At 39.5% G+C, this 26,025-nt stretch overlaps 1 protein-coding gene across 8 annotated transcripts in view; it reads left to right on the forward strand.

The window, feature by feature from the left end:
• The window catches only part of LOC139952532 (otoferlin-like), a 129,525-nt gene that overhangs the window by 87,347 nt on the left and 16,153 nt on the right, over positions 1–26,025 (forward strand). For 7 of the 8 annotated variants that reach the window (XM_071951693.1, XM_071951695.1, XM_071951691.1 and 4 more), the window contains 11 exons: positions 870–896; positions 1,713–1,844; positions 2,532–2,708; positions 4,017–4,108; positions 4,796–4,966; positions 6,269–6,429; positions 16,623–16,765; positions 17,016–17,203; positions 18,255–18,496; positions 19,748–19,926; positions 20,966–21,066. In XM_071951693.1, the coding sequence (XP_071807794.1) occupies positions 870–896; positions 1,713–1,844; positions 2,532–2,708; positions 4,017–4,108; positions 4,796–4,966; positions 6,269–6,429; positions 16,623–16,765; positions 17,016–17,203; positions 18,255–18,496; positions 19,748–19,926; positions 20,966–21,066 (1,613 nt within the window). Of the gene's footprint in view, positions 1–869; positions 897–1,712; positions 1,845–2,531; positions 2,709–4,016; positions 4,109–4,795; positions 4,967–6,268; positions 6,430–16,622; positions 16,766–17,015; positions 17,204–18,254; positions 18,497–19,747; positions 19,927–20,965; positions 21,067–25,291; positions 25,505–26,025 lie in introns of all 8 variants that reach the window. The other variant, XM_071951694.1, reaches the window with a different exon arrangement.

Raw genomic sequence — 26,025 nt, forward strand, 5'->3', positions numbered from 1 at the left:
AAATCGCCATCTTTAAATTAGATCCGGTCATTTTTATGAATGAACCGAGTGACACTGTCTAAAACTAATATCAATCCGCCCAGAAGATCTCATTCACGAACGAACAGCGCCCTCTAGCGACAAAAAAAAAAAATTTCTAAATATTTTTTTATTTTAATTTTTTTTATAGCGCCCTCTAGCGGCGAAAAAACTATTCGAATATCCGGTTAATTTCGGATAGTTGGCCAGCGGTATCCGAATAACAAAATTTCACTATTCGCCCAGCACTAATCCCACATACACTACATGTATATGTGGCTATTCCACTGAATTGTGGTTGTTACACAGAATTTCAACCACAATTTAAAAAAAACCTGAGATTTGGATTTGTAAATAATTTGTTAGTACTTCCACTAGTTGTTATGTAGCGCATTTTACATTAACGTCTCAATGTGCTTTTACATGAGTGCCCTGTCATAAGGTTTATCGCGAATAGCAAAATATCAATAGAGGGCGCTGTTGAACGCACACAAAGGTAAAGGCGTTGCGTGCGCGATTCGTACAAACTGCATAGTAACCGCCCCATATTCCTTCCCACAATGCAGTGCGTTTCTGAATCGCGATAAACCTTATTGGGCCAATAACATTCCTTTAATCTTTCTTAGCCCGGGCTGACATGGCGCTCCAGTGGCTCTTTCAAGCGCTTAATAGTAAAAGATCTTGCTGAAGGACACAAGTGTCATGACTTATTATTGGAAAGTGAAGCAGTTTTTACCAAAACAAAATTTAGCAGCCCTCAAGGGTATTTGTTCTTGTTGCTTTTCCAAGTACAAGTTAATGGCGCTTAATCACACACTTAATTTCTGTTTTCTCTTTCCTTTACCTGGTAGGATGAAATCGATGTAGTAACATTTGAGGTAAGTTAGATTTTTAAGCTAAATTCTTTTAATTCGGCCGTGAACTACCTGTACGCTGTACAATTCAGTTACTGAAGCTCAACATTGTTTCTAAATTCATAAAAAATCATTCTGAGCCTTTATGTGTTAGAATACTTTTATTTAATAGATAAAAAATATTCATTTTGGTTTTTACCCATATACGTACATGTACACCGATGTGTGTAGCACTGTATACTCGGTACTTATCCAAGGTCTGGGAAAAAAAATCACAGGCGTATTACTCGGGTGGGATTAGAACCCACAACCGTTGTAATTCTAGAGCAGTGTCTTACTTACCAACTAGACCACCGAGATTGCCCGGTGGCTAGAGGCAGTTTGAATCCTATGTTTTAACAGCGGGTACTGCAAACGATTCCATTGTTATGAATTATTGAGTTTGTTGTAGTTGTTTTATTAACCTGCTGTCGAATTGGAGTATTCATTGTTTTGTCCTCTGAATGAATTTTAAAAAGACAAACAAAACTTATAAAAACTTTCACATATGCGAAGTACAATGCGCAAACTAATATAACATGAAAAACATAATGTACATGAACAATGCTGATTTATTTGTGATAATGTTGTGATTCCGACAATAAATAATTTTTTAGTTTTTAATTAACTACCACTTGTCATTGGTAAAGTGTTTGTGTAGTACCTGAATTGAAAGGTTATAACTTTCTCAAATCTATAAAAATAGCAATTCAAAATTTACATCTTAACTTTTCTGGTCAAATCAGCCACAAATTGGACCTGGTATCTTTGAACGATTTATAAATTCCTTACTGTATTTAGATCTTCTTGACTGAGTTGGAGAATGTGAATGATTTCCACGGCTTCAAGGAATGGCTTCATACATTTGAACTCTACAGAGGAAAGAACACCGGCGATGATGATAGCGAGAGTAGAATGGTCGGCAAATTCAAGGTTAGTCTGGTATCTTAATATTGAGAAGTCTCCTCAATCAACTAAGCAAAGGTAGCAGTCCAGGCCGATTCCTACCTTCAGCCCAGGACCCAATTTCATAGAACTGCTAAGCACAAAAATTTGCTTAGCATGAAATTTCTTTCTTGATAAAAACAGGAATATCAACCAAATTTCCATTTGTTGCATATTGCTTGTTACTGGTATTCAACTGTTGTTTGCTTATCCTGAAAATTACGTGGAAATTTGGTTGGTAATCCTGTTTTTATCAAGGAAGCAATTTCATGCTAAGCAAATGTTTATGCTTAGCAGCTCTATGAAATTGGGCCCAGGTAGTAGTTAAAAAGCAGGACAGTTCTTTTCAGAACTAAGAAGTCTCCAGAGTTCTGAAAAACCTCTGTCATGTCTGTGGTAGTAGAGAAGATAATGTTTTTATCCCCCTAGTAGTTCTAGCTTCTGATTGGTGGATTAGTGCGTACTGGAAGATAAATATTTTATGCATTGGGCAAATTTTCTCCTTTTGTAAAAAATGTTTGATTATCTATTATTTTGTGTGATTTGAATGTCTTTTAAAACTGTAAATTCAGAATGCATTTCAGCATTGGACCGCAAATTTTTGAATGTTTTTAAATAAACCATAAACCACAAACCATATTTGACCTTGTTACAATTTTATATATTGTTGTACAGGGAGCACTGAAGTTGTACAAATGGCCTCTACCCAGTGAGTGGGATAACATCGGGGTCAAGATTGACTCTAACATGGGTTTCTTCCAGGGTTTACCGTTCAGTGAACCTAAAGCCGTCATGGTTCGGATCTACATCATTAAAGCCATGGATCTACATCCAACGGATGTCAATGGCAAGGTAGGATTTTTCATCAACAGAAAACATTACGGGAAAGTTCCATTAAAGAATTTCCAAGTCTTATCACAAAAACTCGGAAAGTGTATCGTTTTCCCTGAGTGGGTGTTTTACATTGAATTACTTGGGTCATTTGACATAAATGTAGGGTGCGTTCGATTAGCTTCCCTTGGTCGACCCCGGTCTGCCCCCGGTACGTTTGAATAGCTTTGACGCATTCCTGGGGCTCACCCAGAGTCAGCCCCAAGTGCTATGCTTGTGGACAGGGTCACTTGGGGGCTGGCCCCAGGTGCATGACGTCACCACGAGAGGGCGAGTGTGATCGTTCGATTAACTCTTGTCAGGGGCTCACCCGAGTGAGAACCGCAGGGTCCACACAGGGAAGCTAATAAGCTAATCGAACGCGCCCTAAATGGATGAGTAGTTAATTTGCCTGGGGCAGTCAGCAGCAACCCTACTGTTTCATGTATTTCCAATTAAGTCCACTTAGTCCACTGTTTGGAAAAGGAATTACATGGAGATAACAGGTGTTAGTCGCCAGACATCAAGGATGTGTTATTTTAACCTCCTTCTTTAATGGAGTTTTTCTCAAAATGATGGCTCATGCGCATTTTGTTGCTTTTTGATTCTTTATTCGTAAATACCTAGGACAGTTTATCCATTCTGATTGGTCAAGAGAAGATTGCGTTAATTGTGCGATATAAACACTAATTTTCGCATAATACAATCAGTACACACCGGTTAACCGATGAAGTGTAAACTTTATTAGTACCCAGGCATACGTACAATCGTTCAGCATCCCATGCAGTTAGACCCTTTGCGAAATGGAGCCCAAGGACATGACCAATGACAGGAACTGGAAGTTTCCAGAAAAGTGGAAATAAAAGAGTAGTGACTCGGTCTTAACTGGCCATTAAAAACCTTGCAGGGTCATGGCCTTGTGATAAAGAACCTTGCCTTCGGCTCGGTCTTGTTTCGCATAGTTTCTAACCTGCCGGTTCTAAACGAATGTTCAAGAACTTGCCACCACTCTTTTATTCCCTTAATATGAGGTACATGTACACCTGTGTTTAATCAAGTAGTGTACGCATCATGGGTCAATGAAGCCGCTTGAAATGTTTAACTAAGGGAATAAAAGGGTAGCGACGAGTTCTTAAACTGCGGGTTATAAACAATATCAACCATTTAGACACCCCCTTGTGACACGCTCTCCACCAATAGGAATAGCAAAACTGTATTTATGCATACACTATTTTGGTTGTTGGGCATGCTGTATAATCTCTTATTTGTGAATCTTCTCATTTTGACCAGGCTGATCCATACCTTCAACTTCAACTTGGCAAGCACAAAGCCAGCGACAAAGAAAACTACATCTCCAAGAATCTCAACCCAGTCTTTGGAAAGTAAGTTCGGAATGCTTGATATAAAACCTTGGTATAATCATTAAATCTAGTGACTAACGACAACAAAATAGTGCTTGTAAATAGGAAAAAAAGTGAAACTGATGATAGTTCCCCAAAGTGCTTTAACGGCACTGGACACCTTTGGTAATTGTTAAAGACCAGGGGTGGATTTCACAAAGAGTAAGGACTAGTCTTATCTCGAGTTACGACCAGTTACTCGTCCTAACTTACGACTATCCATGCAATTTGTATATCTCCTAGGACTAGTCCTAAGTTAGGACTAGTCTTAACTCTTTGTGAAATCGACCCCAGTATTCTCACTTGGTGTATCTCATAATATGCACAAAATAACAAACTTGTGAAAATTTGAACTCAATTGGTCGTTGAAGTTGTGAGATAATAATGGAAGACAAAAAAAAATTGTCACACAAAGTTGTGTGCTTTCAGATGCTTGATTTCGGGACCTTAAAATCTAATGCTGAGGTCTTGAAATAAAATTCTTGACAAATTCTTCAAAAACTACATTACTTCATCAGAGGGAGCAGTTTCTCACAATGTTTTATACTCAACAGCTCTCCATTGCTCATTACCAAAGTTTTTATGCTAACAACTTTTTTGAGTAGTTACAAAATATGTCCAGTTAACTCACTGTGAATTTTTCTTTTATTTTGTGATCTTAATTACCAGGTGTTTTGAGTTTGAGGCTACATTCCCACTAGAGTCCAAGCTGAATGTCCAGGTTTATGACTGGGATTTAATAGGCTCTGATGACCTGATTGGAGAGACCACTATTGACCTGGAGAATCGCTACCATAGTAGGCACAGACCAACCTGTGGAATCAGCAAGGAATATGCTATGTAAGTTATACTTCTCTCTCTTAAGCCTTTTTCCATTGGACGTTTTCTTCCGCGACCTTGAAGCCCGGTTCATACTTCATGCGAATGTGAAGTGAATTTGACGTCACAATCCTCCTTTCGCAGCGATATGCGCAAGTGAGTTGAGCAACGTTGATTTGCTGCGAATTTTTCGCTGCGAATTTTTCGCTGCGAATTTGTGACGTCACCATTCGTATCGCATTCGCATTCGCAGGAAGTATGAATGGGGCTTGACTGGTTCGTGTAATTCTGCCGCGCATTCCCACGTGGACTTGTATTCCGCGGCGGAAAGGTTCGTTTACTATTCAAAACTAGCAAATGTCGCACGTCTCGGGCGCTGATGTACACTTCACCTTTGCCCTATGCAGGATGTGATGTGCCTGTGACATACTGTAGTTTCCTTTCATCTAGTCCAAGTAAACTCCTCACAAAATCAATCAAATTTGCCATGTTTCTATCTAGAACAGTAACCTGCAGCAACAGGACGAGATTAATAATAAAAAGTGCTTAGCGTAGTTTTTGTATTGCATGCTACGTGTACACACACTGCCTACGGTACAATGATAACACTAGACTGCCGTCAGTGCAAACGAGATGAAACCATACTGCAATCTTCGCGCATTCTGTGTATGGTTGTGACGTGTACAGGTAGTGGTGTTGTTTGCTTAAAGTTTTACAGGGTGGTCGCAATAGGTTGACAGCGCTGATTTGAACTTAACTGTTTATCTAAAAGATATTTTGGTGTTAGTATTTTGTGTTTCCTCAACAAAATAAGTGCAGGAAACAATGGGAGACTTTAAGGAAGGTAAGCTAGCAAACGTTCACAACGGTTTTGTGATTTGACTCTGTGGTTAACCGTTTAAGCCTATAACTTTTAAAGACACTGGACACTATTGGTAATTGTCAGAGACCAGTCTCCTCACTTGGTGTATCTCAATGTATGCACAAAACAACAAACCTGTGAAAATTTGAGCTTGATTTGTTGTCGGAGTTGCGAGACAACTATGAAAGAAAAATGACCTTGTCACACGAAGTTGTGTGCTTTCAGATGCTTGATTTCGAGACCTCAAATTCTAAACTTGAGTTCTCGAAATCAAATTTTTGGAAAATTACTTCTTTCTCGGAAACTTTTCACTTCAGAGGGTGGCCGTTTCTCACAATGTTTTATACTATCAACCTCTCCCCATTACTCGCTACCAAGTCTGGTTTTATGCTGATAATTATTTTGAGTTATAACCAATAGTGTCCACTGCCTTTTAAACAAAATTTTGTTTTGATTTGTAGCTATGGCTACAACAACTGGCGTGACCCTGAGAAACCCAGCCAAATCCTGACCAAGCTTTGTAGAGCGTTCAAATTAGAAGGTCCCTTCTACAGCAAAGGGAAGGTCCAGGTTGGCAAGACTGAATTCACCACCTCGGAATGCTTCATTGAAGATGAAAGTGGTAAGAAACACTTCTCCTTTTTTATTTGCTTGTGGTTTTTATAGGTTTATCAGTAACAACTTTAAAGACACTGGACACCTTTGGGAATTGGTTAAAGCCCAGTCTTCTCACTTGGTGCATCTCAACTTATATGCACAAAATAACGAGCCTGTGAAAATTTGAACTCAATTGGTCGTTGAAGTTGCGAGATAATAATGGCAGTAAAAAAACACCCTTGTCACACAAAGTTGTGTGCTTCCAGATGCTTGATTTCGAGATCTCAAAATCTAATTCTGAGGTCTCAAAATCAAATTCTTGGAAAATTACTTCTTTCTCGAAAACTATGTTACTTCAAATAGAGCCGTTTCGCCTAATGTTTTATACTATCAACAGATCCCCATTACTTGTCAAGTAAGGTTTTATGCTGACAATTATTTTGAGTAATTACCAATAGTGTCCACTGCCTTTAACAGTACAACATTAAAGACCTTTCCTTAGTTCACAAACATTTGCTGCCATTTTGTTTAGGTGGCCATTTTTTTAATGAAAGCTTCAACATGCTCTTTTCTTGATATTTTCCAAATGAGTTTACATTCATCTTTCCTGGGGTTGGGTTGTTAATGTTATTCAATGTCTCGGCTTATTATTCAGAGTCAATTAATCAAGTCTTGTTTAAATTTTTACAACTTGCAAAACCCTCAGATAGCAAAGGTAAGAAGTCATATCTAGCTGGTAGTAGTTAAAGCTGTTTTATGTCTGTTTGTTATTCTTCTGTAGAAAAAACCCCAAAATCTATTGTCTCTAGGAATGTATCAGTTCAGGAAATAGTCACAGGGGTCAAAACTGCCAAAGCCTTTGACCATAGCCATGAAAGTCTTGCTCGTATTCAAACATATTTTTTTGGGACCATTTTTGTCCCATGTACATCCCTTTAACGTGTGAAGGAAACAAACTTGCGCACTTTAACGGGTCCCGATGTTTGAATACGCGCAAGACTTACACAGTCTAGTACCATTTGGCTAGTGATATCATGGAAGAAATTGTACTGGTTGTTTGGTCAAGCAGCCTATAGTGTACACAAGTAAGATTGCCCAAAATAGTGGTTCCAGCCAGAAATACTCCCACTGGGCGAGAAATACTGCCTGGCTGCAAATAGACTCAAATTAAAGGAACACGTTGCCTTGGATCGGACGAGCTGGTATATAACAAACGTTTGTAACCGTTTGTTATGATATGCATATGCTTGGAAAGATATTTTAAAAGTAGAATATAATGATCCACTCAAATTTGCCTCGAACTTGCGAGGTTTTCCTTTTACTTTGCAAACAAATACGGTCGACCATTTATGGGAGTCAGATTTTTGACTCCCATAAATGGCCAATCGTGTTAGTCGACGAGGTAAAAGAAAAACCACGCAATTTCGAGGCAAATTTGTGTGGATCACTATATTCCACTGTTACAAAATCTTTCTACCCATATATGCATTTTATAACAAATGGTTACAAACGCTTCTCGAGACCAACTCTACCGATCCAAGGCAATGGTTCCTATAAGTTTTGAGACGCCGCCTTGGAAATTCTCTGTTGAGTGATGAAGGCTTAGATATGTGGTGGATGGTTTACTCCTCATTATGTGACACCAAGAACATTTCATTCACCTTTCATAAGCATTCATTCATTACCAACGAGAGTAGCTTCAAGTTCAACTTAGACTCAATGTTACGTACCTTGCAAATGGCTGCAGTAAAGAACCAATTTAGAAATTAAATAAAGGCAAAACAAGCAAAGCAAAGGCTTCTTCAGTGATGCCACCAAGCCTTGGTTCAAGTTTAACTTAGACAGGATGTAGACTCAAAGTAATGTACCTCGCAAAAAGCTAAAGAAAAAGACGAAACAATTTAGAAGTTTGATTAAAGTAAAACAAAGGCTTCTTCAGTGATGCCACCAAGCATGCTTTAAGTTAAACTTAGACAGGTCGTAGACTCAAAGTAATGTACATCGCAAATAGCTAAAGAAAAAGACAAAACAATTTTGAAGTTGGATAAAAGCAAAAACAAAAGCTTCTTCAGTGATGCCACCAAGCCTTGCCCAAGTTAAACTTAGACAGGACATAGATTCAAAGTAATGTACTTCGCAAATAGCTAAAGAAAAAGACAAAACAATTTAGAAGTTTGATTAAAGTAAAACAAAGGCTTTTTAAGTAATGGAATCAGGAGGGGGGGGGGAGTCACCTCCACAGAATTGATATACATGCTGATATTGTATAATTGGAACATTGGTTTATCTCTCTCGGCATCTCAAGGCCATTCCACCCCACCCCACCCCCCCTCCCCTGCAAATGACTCTCAGCACCCATGGCAATTGATGTACTCCTAAGAATGAATGCTGGCATGGTACAAATGTAGCTCTTGCTGGCTTACAGTGCATATGCTGGCATGGTCCCATTTGCGGGCTTAGTCCATGATACTGGCATATGTGTATAAAATGAGGTTGATGAGATAGGCTTGATGTTCCTGGGGTCGATTTCACAAAGAGTTAGGACTCATCTTATCACAAGTTAGGACGAGTAACTCTTCCTAACTTAGGATTAATCTTAAGGTCTGCATGCTACAGTGCAGGGTTGGGACTCATCCTAAGTCCTAAGATTAGTCTTAAGTTATAGGAAGAGTTTTGTGTGAAATCGACCGCTGCTTGCTTGCATCTTGGCAGGATCTTGTGAGTGGTGAATATTTTGCTCTGCCTTCTGCAATTCTAGAGACCCTGTTGAGTGTTTCTGATGTGAAAGTTACACCATGACGAGTTTCATGGGAAGCTGCATGAGTTTATGTTGCTATTGTTGTTATTGTTGTTGTTGTTGTTGTTTTTGTTTTTGTTGTTTTTTTTGTTTTTTTTTGCACTAATGCATGGTTTGCTTGGTCCAAGCCCTCAGTTGTCTGGAGCTATTTGTATAGTATTGAATGGCATTACTCTTTTTGTTGTTGATACAATCTACTGCGTATAAATTTACCCCCCGCTTTTTTTTTTTGCCGTCCAATGTTCAGTGTTTGTATGTGTGCTGCATGGATTTGCTTCAATAAGTTGTTGACACTCGTTATAATTAAATTTTTATACTGTAATTTTATTAATTTTGAAAACCAATCATGAGAAGTTCAATCTAAAATTGTCACAAAACCAATTTTTGATTTTTTGGGGGGAATCTATAATGTTGTTTCGCAATTTTGACAGGTAAAAATTAATTGAAAGCATAATATCTCTCTAAATGAAAGCCTGGAATAAATGTAGTCTTTGGCAAACATAAACGGTACAAGCCACTTCAAATGTTCCTGACGAATTTCAAAGAGCTGCTTATAAACACAAAAAGTAGCTAACCATAACAAAATGATGCTTACCAAAATAAGACTACTAGCCATTTTGTGACTGATATTCTGCTTATTTTTTGCTTAGCAGAAAAAGTACTTTTGTACTCAGGGATGAGATTGTTCAGACTTTTGGCTGAATTCAGACTTTTTATGTCGGCCTGGTGAAGAAAATCAGACAATATTTTTTCCAACAAATACAGAAATCCTGCTCATTTGTCTACTTCTCTAGTGCTTTCGATACTGTTTCCAAAAGCTCCTTGGAATTTGTAACCCCAGTGGTTACCAAACAGTAGAAATGGCTTCATTTCAACATACCGTTGAATTTGTATCCAAGTTTCAGACTTTTTCGTTAGTAATGACTCTCACCCCTGTGTATTTAAATGAGTGAAAACAAAGTCAGCTGTCCAAAAGGTGTCTGAGCACCTTACTGGCTAATATGACCCTTCGGAAATCCCATCTACCAGTAAATCCCAAGACTTGTGTGGCATGGTTGGTTTGTGCTCATGCCTTGTACAATATAAGAAACATTTCGGTGTTCAAGACTATAATAATGCTGGTATTTAGAATCTGATTTATGTTTTGTTCCTGTATTGTGTTAAATTGTTATGCGCTCTCGAACAGGCTGGTCCTGGAGAGAGCGCAATAATGAGTTCAATAAATTGTTATTATACAAACACAACATAGTGTGCCCTGGCAAGGAACAGTGAAGCAATATCTCTGTCAATGACCGCCAATGTTGTTGTTTATAGTTGGTTTGCCACTGTTCGTCTGTTTTTAACTGTGCCAATGGTGTACTAGTAATGCTGGAAGATGACAATAAGATTGCCTCCAAAGAAGAGGAAATGTATAACAATTATGGTATTAAAAACACTTGTTGCCTGCATGCTATGTGACGGGGGTACATGGGTTTTGTAGAACCCTCTGGGGCATCATGTGACATTGCCCCTTGTCTGTACCCCATCACATCGTGCTACAATTGCGTCATTAGATACTTTTATTTCACATGGATACACCAGATGCCTTGGGTGCCTGTGATGGGACCAGAATGGTCAAATCCTCATTGTGGTCGGATGGTAAGTAACAATGAAGCATACTGGGGTGTATGGATAAGACCCATGTGATGTATACCAGGTTGCTAGCAACACGGTAGTAGTCTACAGCATTGTATACATACCATGTGCAAGTGAAACTATAGCACACACACACCACACTACACCACGCTACAGAGATCTGGGGTCGATTTCACAAAGGTAGTCCTAACTTAGGACTAGTCCTAACAATGCTAAGAGATAGGACCGGTCCTAAGTTAGGACCATTAACTCATCCTAACTTAGGACTAGTCCTAGGCAATGCTAAGAGATAGGACCGGTCCTAAGTTAGGACCAGTAACTCATCCTAACTTAGGACTAGTCCTAGGCAATGCTAAGAGATAGGACCGGTCCTAAGTTAGGACCAGTAACTCATCCTAACTTGGGACTGGTCCTAGGCAATGCTAAGAGATAGGACCGGTCCTAAGTTAGGACCATTAACTCATCCTAACTTAGGACTAGTCCTAGGCAATGCTAAGAGATGGGACCGGTCCTAAGTTAGGACCAGTAACTCATCCTAACTTAGGACTAGTCCTCAGAGGCAATGCTAAGAGATGGGACCGGTCCTAAGTTAGGACCAGTAACTCATCCTAACTTAGGACTGGTCCTATCTCTTAGCATTGCCTAGGACTAGTCCTAAGTTAGGACTACCTTTGTGAAATCCACCCCTGCACCATTACAAGCTACAACTCACCATGACCCACACACTCAATAAAGTGGAGACTTACGGGGATACTTGGTGGCAGCAGACTAAAGACTGGTTCATACTTCCTGCAAATGCGAATGCGATAAAATTTTGATGTCACAAATTTGTAGCTAATAATTCGCAACAGTTTCACTGTGTTCAATTCCTGCTAAAAAAAAAATCGAAAACACCCATGTGATGGCAAAATTTGCTTTGCACTCGCATTTTCAGGAAGTATGAACCGGCTTTCGTTGTTCTGAAAAACTGTTCAACTGTTCTGGCATGCTCAGTTGTGGCTGAGTGGTCTAGGGCCGTGACTCAAGTTCTGTAGTTTGCAGAGTTTGGATTCTAATCCTGACCATGGTCAGTCGCGACACTTGGGTCTTTGAGCAAGAGCACTTTATCATAATTGCTGAGTACAAATGGGTCCCGGCGAGAGCTGGGGAGTATCCTGACTCGCATTCTGTACAGGGGAATGGAAATATTTTCAGTCGTTTAATGTCAAGGAAACAGGATATGAACACCGGCCTTATGAGCCATATTGACTTGGGACAGCGACTTTTATTCTGGCATGCTCAGAACTACCAGAACAATGCAAACTGAACTGGGCTCGATTTCATGGCATTGCTTAGCGTTTGAATTCTGTACTTAGGCCTACTGCTCATACTTGTAGATTGAAACCTTGCCTTAAGTGCATAATTTTGTGGTAATTCAGTAGTGCCATGAAATTAGGCTCATAGTGGTTTCAGTCTGCTGTTACTATAGGACTATATGGCCAAAGTTTATCATTGGAAACGCGCTCCACAGTCTTGTACCCTGACTCAAAACAGTTCTTGGGTACTGCAGTTGCATGAAAGAACTAGGTTCGTTATAACCTTTCTGCAAAGATTGTATACATGTATATTCTACACCTACAATAATTATACACCTGGTGAGGTCACACAGCTCTGTCTTGCAGTAACTCTGTGGACATTCCTTGTTTTGTGCACAATCCTATTCGTCAATACTGTCAAAAACACTGTGTGGACGGGTGTAAGTCCACATAGTGTTTCAGGTCCCTACATTATGTGGACCTCTTTTGTTCTATGGGCCACACTTTGTATGTAGCGTTGAAACATCTAGGAATAGCGAACTCCCACTTTTGCCAGAAGTCCTAAATGTGTCCCAGAACTTCTACCTCGGAAACATACTATGGTGTTGACTTGTACAAATGAAAGAACCCTAGTAGTTTGATGCGTACATAGATTAGTGGTGAATTCAGTGTAAAAATGCTGTGGTAAATTGCAGTCAGTCAGTATGGAAATGTATGGGTTCCAAACTCCAAAGTCATTGCTCTGTTGGGTCTTCCCTGGTTACCCTTGCCTTCTTAAGGGTGACACATTGCCTTCAGATCCGGCGCTTTGTGCAATAAAAGTGGATTTTATGAAATGATTATTGGAAAGTTGTTTTAAAGGTATATTTACACAAATCTCCCTAAAAATTGTGTGGTTTCCTTTTACTTTGTGACCTATAGTTCAAATTTTTTGGAGTAACATATTTGGTTGTACAAAATGATGGACTGTGTTAGTTCACAAACTAAAAGGAAAACCACACAATTTTGAGGTTTTGAGTATTTGTGAATCATTCTAGACCTTTCTATTGTTGGTAAACAAACCCCGTTGATTGGCATAGACGTCCGACTGTTAGCAAAACATTCAATCATGTTAACAGATGTTGTGATCAAATTCAACATTATTCTGCAAACTTTCAATACAAAAACTACTTCCCTGATAGGTTGTTTTGTTTTCCAACAAATTCCACTCTGCTTTTGAATATTTGTGTAACATTGTTACAAACTGTGGCTATCTGTGTTTGCTTTGCATAAATGGCTTTCCATGGTTTTCCAACCTTGGTTGGCAAAAACCTGAGCTGTACGTGAATAGAAAGGTCTATAGTGTACTTTTAAAACATCTTTCCAATCATGTTAAAGGAACACGTTGCCTTGGAACGGACGAGTTGGTCAAAACAAAAGCGTTTGTCATGTTTGTAACCGTTTTTTATATAATGCATATGGTTGGAAAGATGTTTTAAAGGTAGAATACAATGATCCACACAGGTTTGCCTCGAAATTGCGTGGTTTTTCTTCTACTGTGCGAACTAACACAGTCAGCCATTTATGGGAGTCAAAATTTGACCCCCATAAATGGCCGACGTGTTAGTCGACGAGGTAAAAGGAAAACCACGCAATTTCGAGGCATGTTTGTGTGGATCATTGTATTCTACTTTTACAACATCTTTCTACCCATATGCATTTTATAAAAAACGGTTACAAACGCTTTTCAAAGACCAACTCGACCGATCCAAGGCAACGTGTCCCTTTAAGTTCTTTACAAATGCTTTTTGAAGCCCAAAATGTCCAATTCGATGGCAACGTGTCCCTTTAAGGTTGAACAGTTACCCTAAAGCTTAGTGACAGAACCCTGCTAGTAAACCCTGTGCTGGTTGATGGACGGATCAGTGTTGCTGTCTTAGATTAGTAAATGGGAGCATTTTGAACACTGTACATCTGCAGACCTACGTACCAGGTTTATATGAATGTCAGAAATGCGCATTCAAAATAAAAATGCTCACTTGTAATGAATACCTTTTATACATACAATGTGCATGTATGTACACACCTTTTATTTCCCATCATCCTCTGTCTCACTCACCTTCTCTACACCATCTCTCTTTCAACTATACTTTTTCTGGAAACAAAAAGTGCCATAATGTTTCACAAAGTCCTTGCTCAACATTGGTATGATTTAGAATGTTCACAGATTCTCACAAAACAAACTTGTGGAAAACTTCTATTTATTTGGTTTGACCTGAAACACCAAAGAAATGAGTAAAATAACAAAGGTTGATCTTGATCTTGATATTTTTACTGCACAAATTGTCTCAGATGTGGCTGTTGACGTGCAGTCCTGAGATAATGAGATAATGAGTTGTAATAACAATCTGGTGAAGCCAAAGTAGATTTTTGAAAACTGAAAACACGTAGAGGGGTTTGAACCATTTTGTTGTGAGTTTGATGACCGACTTAGCTTTATTTTTCACATTGTTATATCCTGTATATGGCCAAAGAGCTGCTTAAAGGGTCTATGTACAATGTACTTTTTGTAGGACAAAAAACACAATGTCCACAGATTTACATTAAAACTTACACAGTTTGAAGATAATGATGGTAGAAAGCTTTCCTGAAAACATTACTTGCTGAGGTGCTTTGGTTTTTGAAAATGAGTAAAACAATGTCATAAAAATAATTTTCGTCTCAGTGATCATGAGACAAAAATTATTTTAGCATGTAAAAACGCATTTACATTACATTGTTTTACTCATTTCTTAAAAACTACAGCACCTCAGCAACTAATATTTTAAGGTACGCTTTCTACATGTACTATCATTATCTTTAAACGGTGTAAGTTTAATGTATATCTGTGGACATTGTGTTTTGTGTTACAAAAAGTACCCAAATCCTTTAAGCACAAAAAGCAGCTAAGCACAACCAAATTATGCTTACCAGAATAAGGTTACCATGTCACATGTACAATTTGTGACTTGTATCCTGCTTATATGCCGAGTAATATTTTCTGCATATTAAGCAGCTATATGAAATAAGGCCCCGGTCTTTGATATTACCATTGCTGTCCATGAGCTTTAGAGTGAATGAACACATGTCTCTTGCCCCTCACTTCTTCTCTCTTAAGGGCGGTTCATAATTCATGTGAATGAGATAATACAAATTTTGACATCACAAATTCGAAGAATTTGGAAGAGTTAACTTAAGCTAAACTGCGAAACATTCTCAGCCCCCTAAACAAGGACATTGACGTCAAAATTTGTATCGCATTCGCAGGAAGTATGAACTGGGTTTACTCCTTCCACTATTATTTCTTGCATCCTCTTTCAGAATGAAGCTGTGAATGTTTATCGATTAGTCGTCATGGGGCTACATGTATGTATTTATGTATGTCTTTGTCTGCAACAAAAGGTCTTGATGATGGTTTGCGATTATGGATACTGAACAGTGCTTAGAAGGATTGGCAATTAAATGTTAAATGTTTGTGGGCAGTGTACAGGATCTAGAGCTTATGTCAATATATTTGTAGGTAGCAATGGTGTATGCTTTCCTTGGTTATTACTGCTGGTGATGTTGTATATTTTGGTATGTACATTACATTGTTCTTTTAAAAGTATTTCAAATATTTCATGTACATGTATTTAGACTGTTGAGAAAATAGAATTAGCTGTTGCAAACTGCTTACCAACCCAAGGACTTATGGTATAAATGCACAACATATTTAATATGGCCTGACGTTTTGACACTAGCAGAGTCTTTCTCAAAGGCTAAAAAAAAATACTATTCTGTTGGATGAAAATCTACTTAAAACATGGAGTGTTTTCTTTGTATGTAAGATATTTGTTGCTTGATAGTATCTAGTGTGATGGTTCTATACCACTCACTCTTTGAGCACATACAGAAAACATAAAGCACAAAACTTTGGCATTGTTGCAGGCAGACATGATATGCTTCCTAGTCAAGTGTCAGATTTATTTTTGCACCTGGAATAATTTGATAAAATTGTGGTAAAATAGCCTGACAAGTCTATAAAAGCTTACACCATGTGTACTTATAGGTCAGCACTTACCCTTGATAAAATAATGTACTTTTTCCAGTGGTCAGATGCCATGCCTGTTGTTGACAATGGGTTCCAGGGAGCAAGTTCGCCCAGAAATCTTGCATAGCAGAATATTTAGATGTTTTGTGCACACTGAATGCTAAATATTGAGTAGCGATGCTGATTTCTGAGTAGCAACTGATACTTTTTATATAGCAGTTTGCTCTGCTATAACATGGAAAAGCATTCACTGAGTTCATTGGCTTTGGATGTTCAGCATCATGACAACTTTGATTTGGTTACATTGTTTGGTATACAATCAAGTTGTTGGGTGTGGTCTGTGCATCTTTGCACCACTCCAAAGGATACATTTATTCACAAACTTATAAAAAAAATGTCAAAGTCCCTGAAAACATTTTGTACATATTTTTTGAAAAATTCAGGCGTTAAGAAGCCAACAGATGAGCATGCCGCTCTAGAGGCCCTGAGGAACTTCTCAAAGGTGGAGAAGATTGGTTGCCGTCTCGTTCCAGAACACATTGAGACCAGGTCACTCTATCATCCAGACAAACCAGGATTGGAACAGGTAAATATCAACTCCAATTAAACTTACAAAACAAGCGAACTGGGCCCAATTTCATGGCTCTGCTTACTGTAAGCGAAGAATCGGCGCTTGCAGAAGCAGGGAATTCCGCACTTACGTCAAGCTTAATGACCAGTGAAGCTCAAAGTTGGAAAAAGATTTGACATTGGAGAGAAGGCTATGATAAATCAGTTTGTAGACCGCTGGCAGATTAAACCTTGTGGTTTATAGTTCCATCTTTTTTTATCACCAGGGACGACTGGAGATGTGGGTTGATATGTTCCCTATGGACATGCCTCTACCTGGAGCCCCTGTTGACATATCACCACGGAAACCAAAGAAGTACGAGCTACGAGTCATCATCTGGAACACCGATGATGTGGTTCTTGAGGATGACGCTTTCTTCACTGGAGAGAAGAGTAGTGACATCTTTGTCAAAGGGTAAGAAACAATTCAATTCATTCTTTCTTTCTTTTTTTCGTTTAAAGACTACAAATGATTCTGTGTTTGAAAGAAAGTCAAACAGTTCTGTCACTGACATGAGTGAGCTTAAACAGGGTTCTCCAATTACATATATTATTACCCAATCCATGACCACTGTTGTAGCCCTGGTCGACGGTGGTGGGCATGCCTGCACAGCACTCACAATTTTGGTCAGCACTCTGAGCAAAGTACACTGTGCTGCCCAGCACAGATTTCAAAATGAACTCCATTTTGCATGGATCTATGACACAACAAATGAAAAGGAGTGTCAAATATCACAGAGAAAGATCACCTTCAAAAGGTCTTCAACTTATTGCATGGCCTCAGAAAAAAACAAAACAGTTTGGAAACCTGGCATCATGTCTGAAGCTTGCTTTTCAGTAATAATGGCCGAATGATTAGAGATGCATAGTTTGTTTTGATCCACTAGCCCTTAGTATACTTGGATTTATCGCCCACCATAAAAATCACCAGCTACAACCCTGTCCATGACTTTGGTATGAATCACAGGAGCCCGAATTTGAAAGGTCTGTAGCTTTGTGCTTGTCTATAGCTCATTGTTAAAGGCAGTGGACACTATTGGTAATTACTCAATATATCTATTAGCATAAAACCTCACTTTGTACAGAGTAATGGGGAGAGGTTGGTTGTATGAAACATTGTGAGAAACTGCTCCCTCTGAAGTGGAGTAGTCTTCGAGAAAGAAGTAATTTTCCGGGAATTTGATTTCAAGACCTCAAGTTTATAATTTTGAAGTCTCGAAATCAAGCATCTGAAAGCACATATCTTCAGGTGACAAGAGTTTTTTCTTTCATTACTATCTCGCAACTTTGACGACCAATTGAGCTCAAATTTTCACAGGTTTGTTATTTTATGCATATGTTTAGATACATTAAGTGAGAAGACTGGTCTTTGACAATTACCAACAGTGTCCAGGGTCTTTAAAAGAAACCATCTCTATTATTTACTAAAGTGAAACTACATGTATCTCTTGATTACCCTTGTATAGATGGCTTGTAGGAAACCAAACTGACTGTCAATCCACTGACGTCCACTACCGCTCGCTGACCGGTGAGGGTAACTTCAACTGGCGATTCATCTACCCATTTGAGTATCTGTCGGCAGAAGAGAAGATGGTGATTAAGAAGAAGGAATCTGCTTTCTCACTGGATGAGACGGAGTACAAGGTCCCACCAAGGCTCACCTTACAGGTCTGGGATGCTGACCACTTCTCTGCTGATGACTTCTTAGGTTAGTTTCGCCACGCTTTGTTAATTACCATTTAGGGAGCATGGATAAATTATGTCACGGGAACAACCGCGTCCCAACGCTTCCTTCGCGTGACAACTCAAACAAAAGAAAACCTACCGAGTGGAATGCGTTTCCAGCAACCACCCGATCTTGAGGGAGACTCACTGTATAACAAAGGAATAATGGTGTTGGCCGAAAACCACTGTGTAGTTTTTGTTAATAGTAATAATAATATGGAAAGTTTGTACTGTGCAATATCATCCTAACCAGGTGCTCAAAGCGCATGAAAAGAAGAACACAAAGACAAAGCAACAGGGGGAAGATGGAACAATGGGAAACAAAAGAAAGAAACAAACTACTGAAAAGCTGTTTGAAACAAATGAAATTTAAATTTGTCTTCAAAAGTGTCCATGGTTATAATGGTGCCACTATCCCGAACGTGTGATGGCAAAGATTCCGAAGGAATGGTCCAGCGTGTGCAAAGGACTTGTTAGTTATAATTTATCTGTATGTAGGATTTGAAGTTTCGCATGGTGGAAGTATACATGTAACTTAGAGAGGTTTGGGGTAACACCTTGTGAATATCACGTTTTGGGTAGTGTAGGTTCTGAAACAGAACCGGTGGTATATGACCTTCGATCGTCTTCATGAGAATGCTGGACTCTGCTCCTGGATGCTGCATATGAACTCGGCTCAGTGGTGCGTGAATGTGGGAACTGCATAAGCTTGGCTTAGGCCCGGTCCCACTGCAGTGATAACGAGAACGATAACGACAACAACGCCAAGAAGCGCATTGTATTGGTTGAATGGGCGTGTGCGTATTCTGCGTGGAGCAATTCAACCAATAGAACGCGTTCTCTTTGCGTCGTGATCGCTATCGTTCTCGTTATCGCTGCAGTGGGACCGGGCCTTTAGGCTGGTTAAGGGTGTTTGCTGGAGTTGGACTGCTTTGGGTTTCAGTATAGGTTTTTGAGTCCCACATATTTTGTTTATGCTCCAAATTGTTTTGGTTTCTTGTTTGAAGTTATTTAATTTTACCAATTAAAAAAGAAGAAGTATCTTTCAAATAGATGTTGGCATTTAGATTTATATGGGAATTGTAAACTTCTTAGCCTTTTAAACAATTTAGCCTTCGAAAAGACGCTGTAGGGTCGAGAACATCAGGCCATCAACTATTTTCTGCATATACTGAAGGTCCTTTTTGTTAGTTATCAGTTTTTTCTCACTTATTTTTTTTCTTTATCATTTTAGGTTCAGTAGCGATGAATCTAAACCGGTTCCCTCGGGGTGCAAAGACGGCCAAGAAGTGCACCCCAGATCTTTTGAAGACAGACGGCAGTGTACCCCAGGTCAACATCTTCAAGATGAAACGCATCAAGGGATGGTGGCCATTCATAGCCAAGAGTGAACATGAAGAAGAAGAACTAACGGTATGGCAGCTTTTAGGCTTTAAACGCATTTTACATGTTTACCCTGTGTTATTGTTAATGGAACTCTTATGTACCCGTTCCTAAACATAGGATTCGAACTGCCTCTAGCCACTGGGCAACCTCGGTAGTCTAGTTTAAGAACACTGCTCTAGAATTGCAAAGGTCAGGGGTACGAATCCCACCTGAGTAACATGCCTGTGATTTTTTTTTTTCAGAACTCAGGTAAGTACTGAGTATACAGCGCTAACAGACATTGGCGTGTGGGTAAACCCAAAATGAATATGGAACCCTTAAATGCTCCTTAACACTGTTACTTTTTTTATTTGATTCTCTATTGGAATGGAAGAAAATGTCTTGAAGATGAAATGAAATGTCCCGCAGGGCAATTCAGGCAACCAGTTCCTGGCAATGCCCATGAAGAGAATCCTTCACGTGGTAATGGTTATGTGTCTTGCTTAAGGACACAAGTGTCATGACCAGGACTTGAACCCACACTCTGCCCCTGGTGACATTTGTTTGGGGTCAATAGCCCAAATCAGTTAAAGGAACACGTTGCCTTGGATCGGTCGAGTTGGTCTTTGAAAAGCGTTTGTAACCGTTTTTTATAAAATGCATATGGGTAGAAAGATGTTGTAAAAGTAGAATACAATGATCCACACAAACATGCCTCGAAACTGCGTGGTTTTCCTTGTACCTCGTCGACTAACACGTCGGCCATTTATGGGGGTCAAAATTTTGACTCCCATAAATGGCCGACCATGTTAGTTCGCACAGTAGAAGGAAAACCACGCAATTTCGAGGCAAACTTGTGTGGATCATTGTATTCTACTTTTAAAACATCTTTCCAACCATATGCATTTTATAAAAAACGGTTACAAACGCTTTTGTTTTGACCAACTCGTCCGATCCAAGGCAACGTGTTCCTTTAAGTGTAGCCTTCACCTTGAAGTGTCTCTCGTCCGGCTGTGTGAGTTGGGCTATATCTCATAAAATATTTGTTTTTAAACCCTCGGATGATATTTTGCATTGACCATCACAGGGCAAAGTAGAGGCAGAGATTACGTTATTTACTGAGGAGGAAGCAGAGAAGAGTCCAGCTGGCTACGCTCGGGATGAACCAGACCCGCTGGAGAAACCAAAGTACGTTCCTTTTTATACTATTCTTCTCTCACTTCACTTTGTGTATATATGCTGTTATTATTAATCACTTGTTCACAGGAAAGACGGTGGTGGATGTTCAGGAGGTTATTTTCTCCAGTTTTTTTCCAAACTGATCGAAACGTCAAGTTGAAACCAATGGTTCTTTTCAGAACCATCCCAACTCATTTACAGTAATAGTCATTACATGGTGTTCCCGCAAACCTTCCCCTATCGTATTTCCACCATGCAAAGTTTCAAATCCTACTGACGTTATTTTGGTGATTTTTACGAGCAGAATTAATGAATGACTTCATAGTCTGAGGAAAAAATATTGGCTTATCATGGGAGTTTCCACTGATACTCTACATGGCGAAAATCTGATTTTCTGATAAAAGTGAAGTGTTTGACTTGACATGTTGAACTCTTGATTGGTTACAGCTTCTAATATTTCAGGTAAAACTATTAGAGACCTTAGCCTTCAGGTGATTCCAGGTCTGCTGCTAAGTAAATTTGTGTACTTGGCAAAACAAGTTGGGTAACAGTTGTAAAAATTTCTAACTTTAAGGCTGGTAATTTATTTTAACTTAGCAAGGTTTTTCGGTGCAGTATTTATGCTTACAGGTTTTTCTTAAATTAGATCATACCCGTAGGAGATGCTAAGCAGAAATCGTTGCTTTCCAAATGTTCTTGTTTTGTCAATTGCTGATAAAATATCAGCCATAAACACGATACACTTCATGATATTTTATCTCATGCTGACCTTGTTTGTGCTATTAAGCAAAATTGCTGTGCTTAGCAGCTATACTAAATTGTCCCCTGGAAAGCACTGGATAACTCGACGACCAACTTTGATGGCGGAACAGTGTTAAGATAAAGCAGTGAGCAGCCAGCAGGATAGCATGTCAACCAGGTGTCAACCATGCTCTTCAAAGTACCTGCACAATCCCAAACCCTCACAGAATACCAACAACACAGTTACTTAGAATACTGTGTTTTTGCATTTGAATGGATTGATAGATGCTTTCTTTCGTCATGCCATGTAGGATCTTCAATTGATTGGCTGTGAATGTTAACTTTGTTGATGTGTTTGTAAATTTTTGCCCCGTTTACATTTTATGTAAGCATGTATGCCACATTAGCATTTTGTTTCAGAAATGACTGGATGCGTGCATGATAGGTTTTACAATGTATGGCTGTACATGTACATTTTATTCCTCACACGTGCTTGTGACTACATAGGGTTCTGCATTATTTCAGAATTATTTTTTATGAAGTAGCTACTAAAAATGGAAACATCCTACTTTATTGCTAAAGGCCCTTCTCCTTACCTTGACTTTCATACTGGCTCTAGCTTTTAGCCTCCCCTCTCAAATTGAAGCAATTTGTATCAAAACACACATAGGGACGGATATCCATGTGTCTGTCATTTGTGCGTAATGCGTAGTGCACAATTCGTAAAAATTTAAGGACAGGCCATGCAGCGCACATAATTCCATGTGTTTGTATTTCAGACTGTGTTATCCATGAAAATTATGTGCATTGCTTGGCATGTATCTTCATGTTTTAGATTGAAATTCAAGAATTAGGTCAGAATGCAACATCCTTTTCCTTTAGCAACTCACACCTGTTATCTCCATGTAACTCCTTTTCAAAAAGGCGACTTAAATTGATCATACACAAACCAGTAGGGCTGTTGCTGACCTGCCCCAGGCAGATTAACTGCTCATCCATAAAGTAGAATGACCCAAGTAGTACAGGACTTGAGGGACGCTTGGTGGCAGCAGACTTACCAGGTAAAATCCATTGTTCTCGGTATTGTGCACATGTTCAGAACTACGAAAACAATGGAAATTTACCTGGTAAGTCTGCTGCCACCTAGCGTTCCAAAGTCTCCTATTCAATGAACACACACCCACTTATTGAAAATGGTGTAGACTTTCTGAGTTTTTGCAGCTCAACTCGGAAACTCTAAGGGAGCTTTCCCATAATGTTACGCACAAGGCATGATGTACACATGGATTTCAGGCTTAACGATGTCATTAAACATGGCTGACAGACATGAAGTCAAAGCTACAGCCAGAGTCAAAGTCAAGTTGTGGAAAAGGCCCAGAGCCAGGTTTTGTATGCCTCTATAGAGAGCATGGAAATTGTCTTCAGCGTTTCTACTGGGTGTACATCATATTCTACACCAGCCCTGAGGTTGCAACACCTTTTCAGATTTGTGCTTACTGTCATCATGGCACACCTTCACTGAGAAACATCTTGCTTGTACTTTTGTTGCAGTGTGATTATAAACTGTTAGGGCTTTGCATGTTTAAAGGCCGAGTCACACTGTAGCGCTAACGAAAACGATGACGATGCAAAGAGAACGCATTCTATTGGTTGCATTGCTCCATGCAGAATACGCCTAAGCTTAGTCAACCAATCGAGGGCATGCATTTGTAATGTTCTCGTTTTCAGTCTCGTTACCAAGGCCTGTGTGTTGGGGCCTTAAAGCCATATACCACCAGAGAGTAAAGTATTATGGTTGGACACTTCACAAGTATAGTTATCGAGGTAGATTTAATACTATTTTTGTTTAGTTGTGGTTGTATATTTTATTGTTTTGAAAGAATCTGAAGATTGCTCAATTTGGTTTTTTCTTTTTTCTTTTCTTTTCTCTAAAATTCATTGTCATTTACATGAACCTTCAAAAAAACTATTCCGTACATTTCACTTCACTTCGTCTCAACATTAAAATTTTCTCAAAAAAAAAAAAAAAAATCACTTGAAAACAATTTATTAAATTTTTTATAAAACGTAACGATTTTGATGCATTTCTGTTGATATGATTACTGTGTTCCCTGCTGTGTGATTTTTACAATATTAACAATAAACTCATATTCTGCCCTAACTAATATTTTTCACAAACCTCAATAATTAAAATGTTCTATTTGCAATATTAATATCTGGTTTGGAATGAATATTGCATCAATCGGACCTAACGATCTTCTTTTGGCGTTTGATTAATAACCATCCCTTCCTGCGCCCATTTTGCACCAATGAACACCATGCATCTTTTTTTCATTGACCCTTTGACACCGCAATTCCTCCACGGTTGGACTCAATCTCAATGATTTTGAAACTTCTTGAACACAAACCTAAATTTCACACTTTATGTCATTGTTTGCCAATCTGACCTCCACTCACAACCCTCGACAAACTCCTTCACACTTCTCATTACCAAACATGTGTATCTGTTTTCCCAATATTTACCAACCTATAATTTCTCTCAATTTATGTATCCCTGATTTCCACCTGTGATAACTTCTTCCTCTTATCACCGTTACCAACTATCGTACCTTTCATTCTCTGACCCTACCTCTACCAATTCCCCAATAAATCCACTATTTACTTCCACTTTTTAATAACCTTGCACCAATAACTGTTTAACTGCACACATCACTAACAATTCCCTTCATTCATGTTTGTCAACCCTCACCAATGTCTAAAATGGGCGTCACTTTTTAACTTTCTCCACCCTACCTCAACCCATTACCCAATTGTACCCACTTTCACCCATCCATCAATACCCACATTGGGTTTCCTGATCTAACGACCTCGAACCCCAAACATCCAACCTCCATTCTTTCCGTTTGTCTTCGCTCATTAATGCTTGAACTGGGCATCACTTCCTTCAACACCCTACCTCAACCCATTACCCAATTGTACCCACTTTCACCCATCCATCAATACCCACATTGGGTTTCCTGATCTAACGACCTCGAACCCCAAACATCCAACCTCCATTCTTTCCGTTTGTCTTCGCTCATTAATGCTTGAACTGGGCATCACTTCCTTCAACACCCTACCTCAACCCATTACCCAATTGTACCCACTTTCACCCATCCAACAATACCCACATTGGGTTTCCTGATAAAATACCCTCAAACCCTCAAATCATCCAACCTCCAACCATTGCTTAAACCATTTATCCCAATGTCACCCATACCTACACTGGGTTTCAATCGCCTCCACAACGCCCATACTGGGTTTCAATCACCTCCACAACGCCCATACTGGGTTTCCCTCGCCTCCATAAACGCCCATACTGGGTTTCAATCACCTCCACAACGCCCATTCTGGGTTTCCCTCGCCTCCATAAACGCCCATACTGGGTTTCCCTCGCCTCCATAAACGCCCATACTGGGTTTCCCTCGCCTCCATAACACCCATATATAACTAGGCGTCCAGATTCATCCTTCCTGTGGATGATGCACCCCTTAAAGACCCTAAAGTACGCCCTGTGGTTCAACTATCGGACATTGATCCTCAAGGTGATCATCCTAGCCTGCTTCGTGATCCTCTTGGTTCTTTTCTTCTATGCCATGCCGGGGTACTTGGTCAAGAAAATGCTGGGTGCATGATTTGAATGGTGTATGTTAACTTTGCATGCAAGGTGGGTGTTGGGTAGGATTACATTGGCGTATGCATGGAAGAAGGGTGTAAGGCTTTGCGCCTTCTCCTAGCCACACAAAGTACTTTTTTTTTCCAGTAACAAAAGGCCGTGAGCAATAAAATGGCTCCTGACAACAACAAAAATATAGCATTAATGTTACACTTTTGTTGCTATAGAATTATCCAAAAGAGATGTTTTCCCATTCCCGTGCAGAATTTAACCTGTCATATGATAAACCACTAAGGAAACTGACTGGGTAAATTTTTAAACTAAGGGTGCATTCGCCTTCCCCGTGTCGACCCTGGTGTTCTCATTCGGGCGAGCCCTTGACGAGAGCTAATCGAACGATCAAACTCGCCCTCTCGTGGTGAAGTCATGCACCTCGAGCCAACCCCAAGTGACCCACTCCACAAGCAGGGCACTTGGGGCTGACCCGGGTGAGCCCCTGGAATGACGCCAAAGCTATTAGAATGTACCGGGGGCAGACTGGGGTCGACCCAGGGAAGCTAATCGAACACACC

Source organism: Asterias amurensis, chromosome 20 (genome assembly GCF_032118995.1).
Source record: "Asterias amurensis chromosome 20, ASM3211899v1".
In the NCBI taxonomy this organism is placed as follows: Eukaryota; Metazoa; Echinodermata; class Asteroidea; order Forcipulatida; family Asteriidae; genus Asterias; species Asterias amurensis.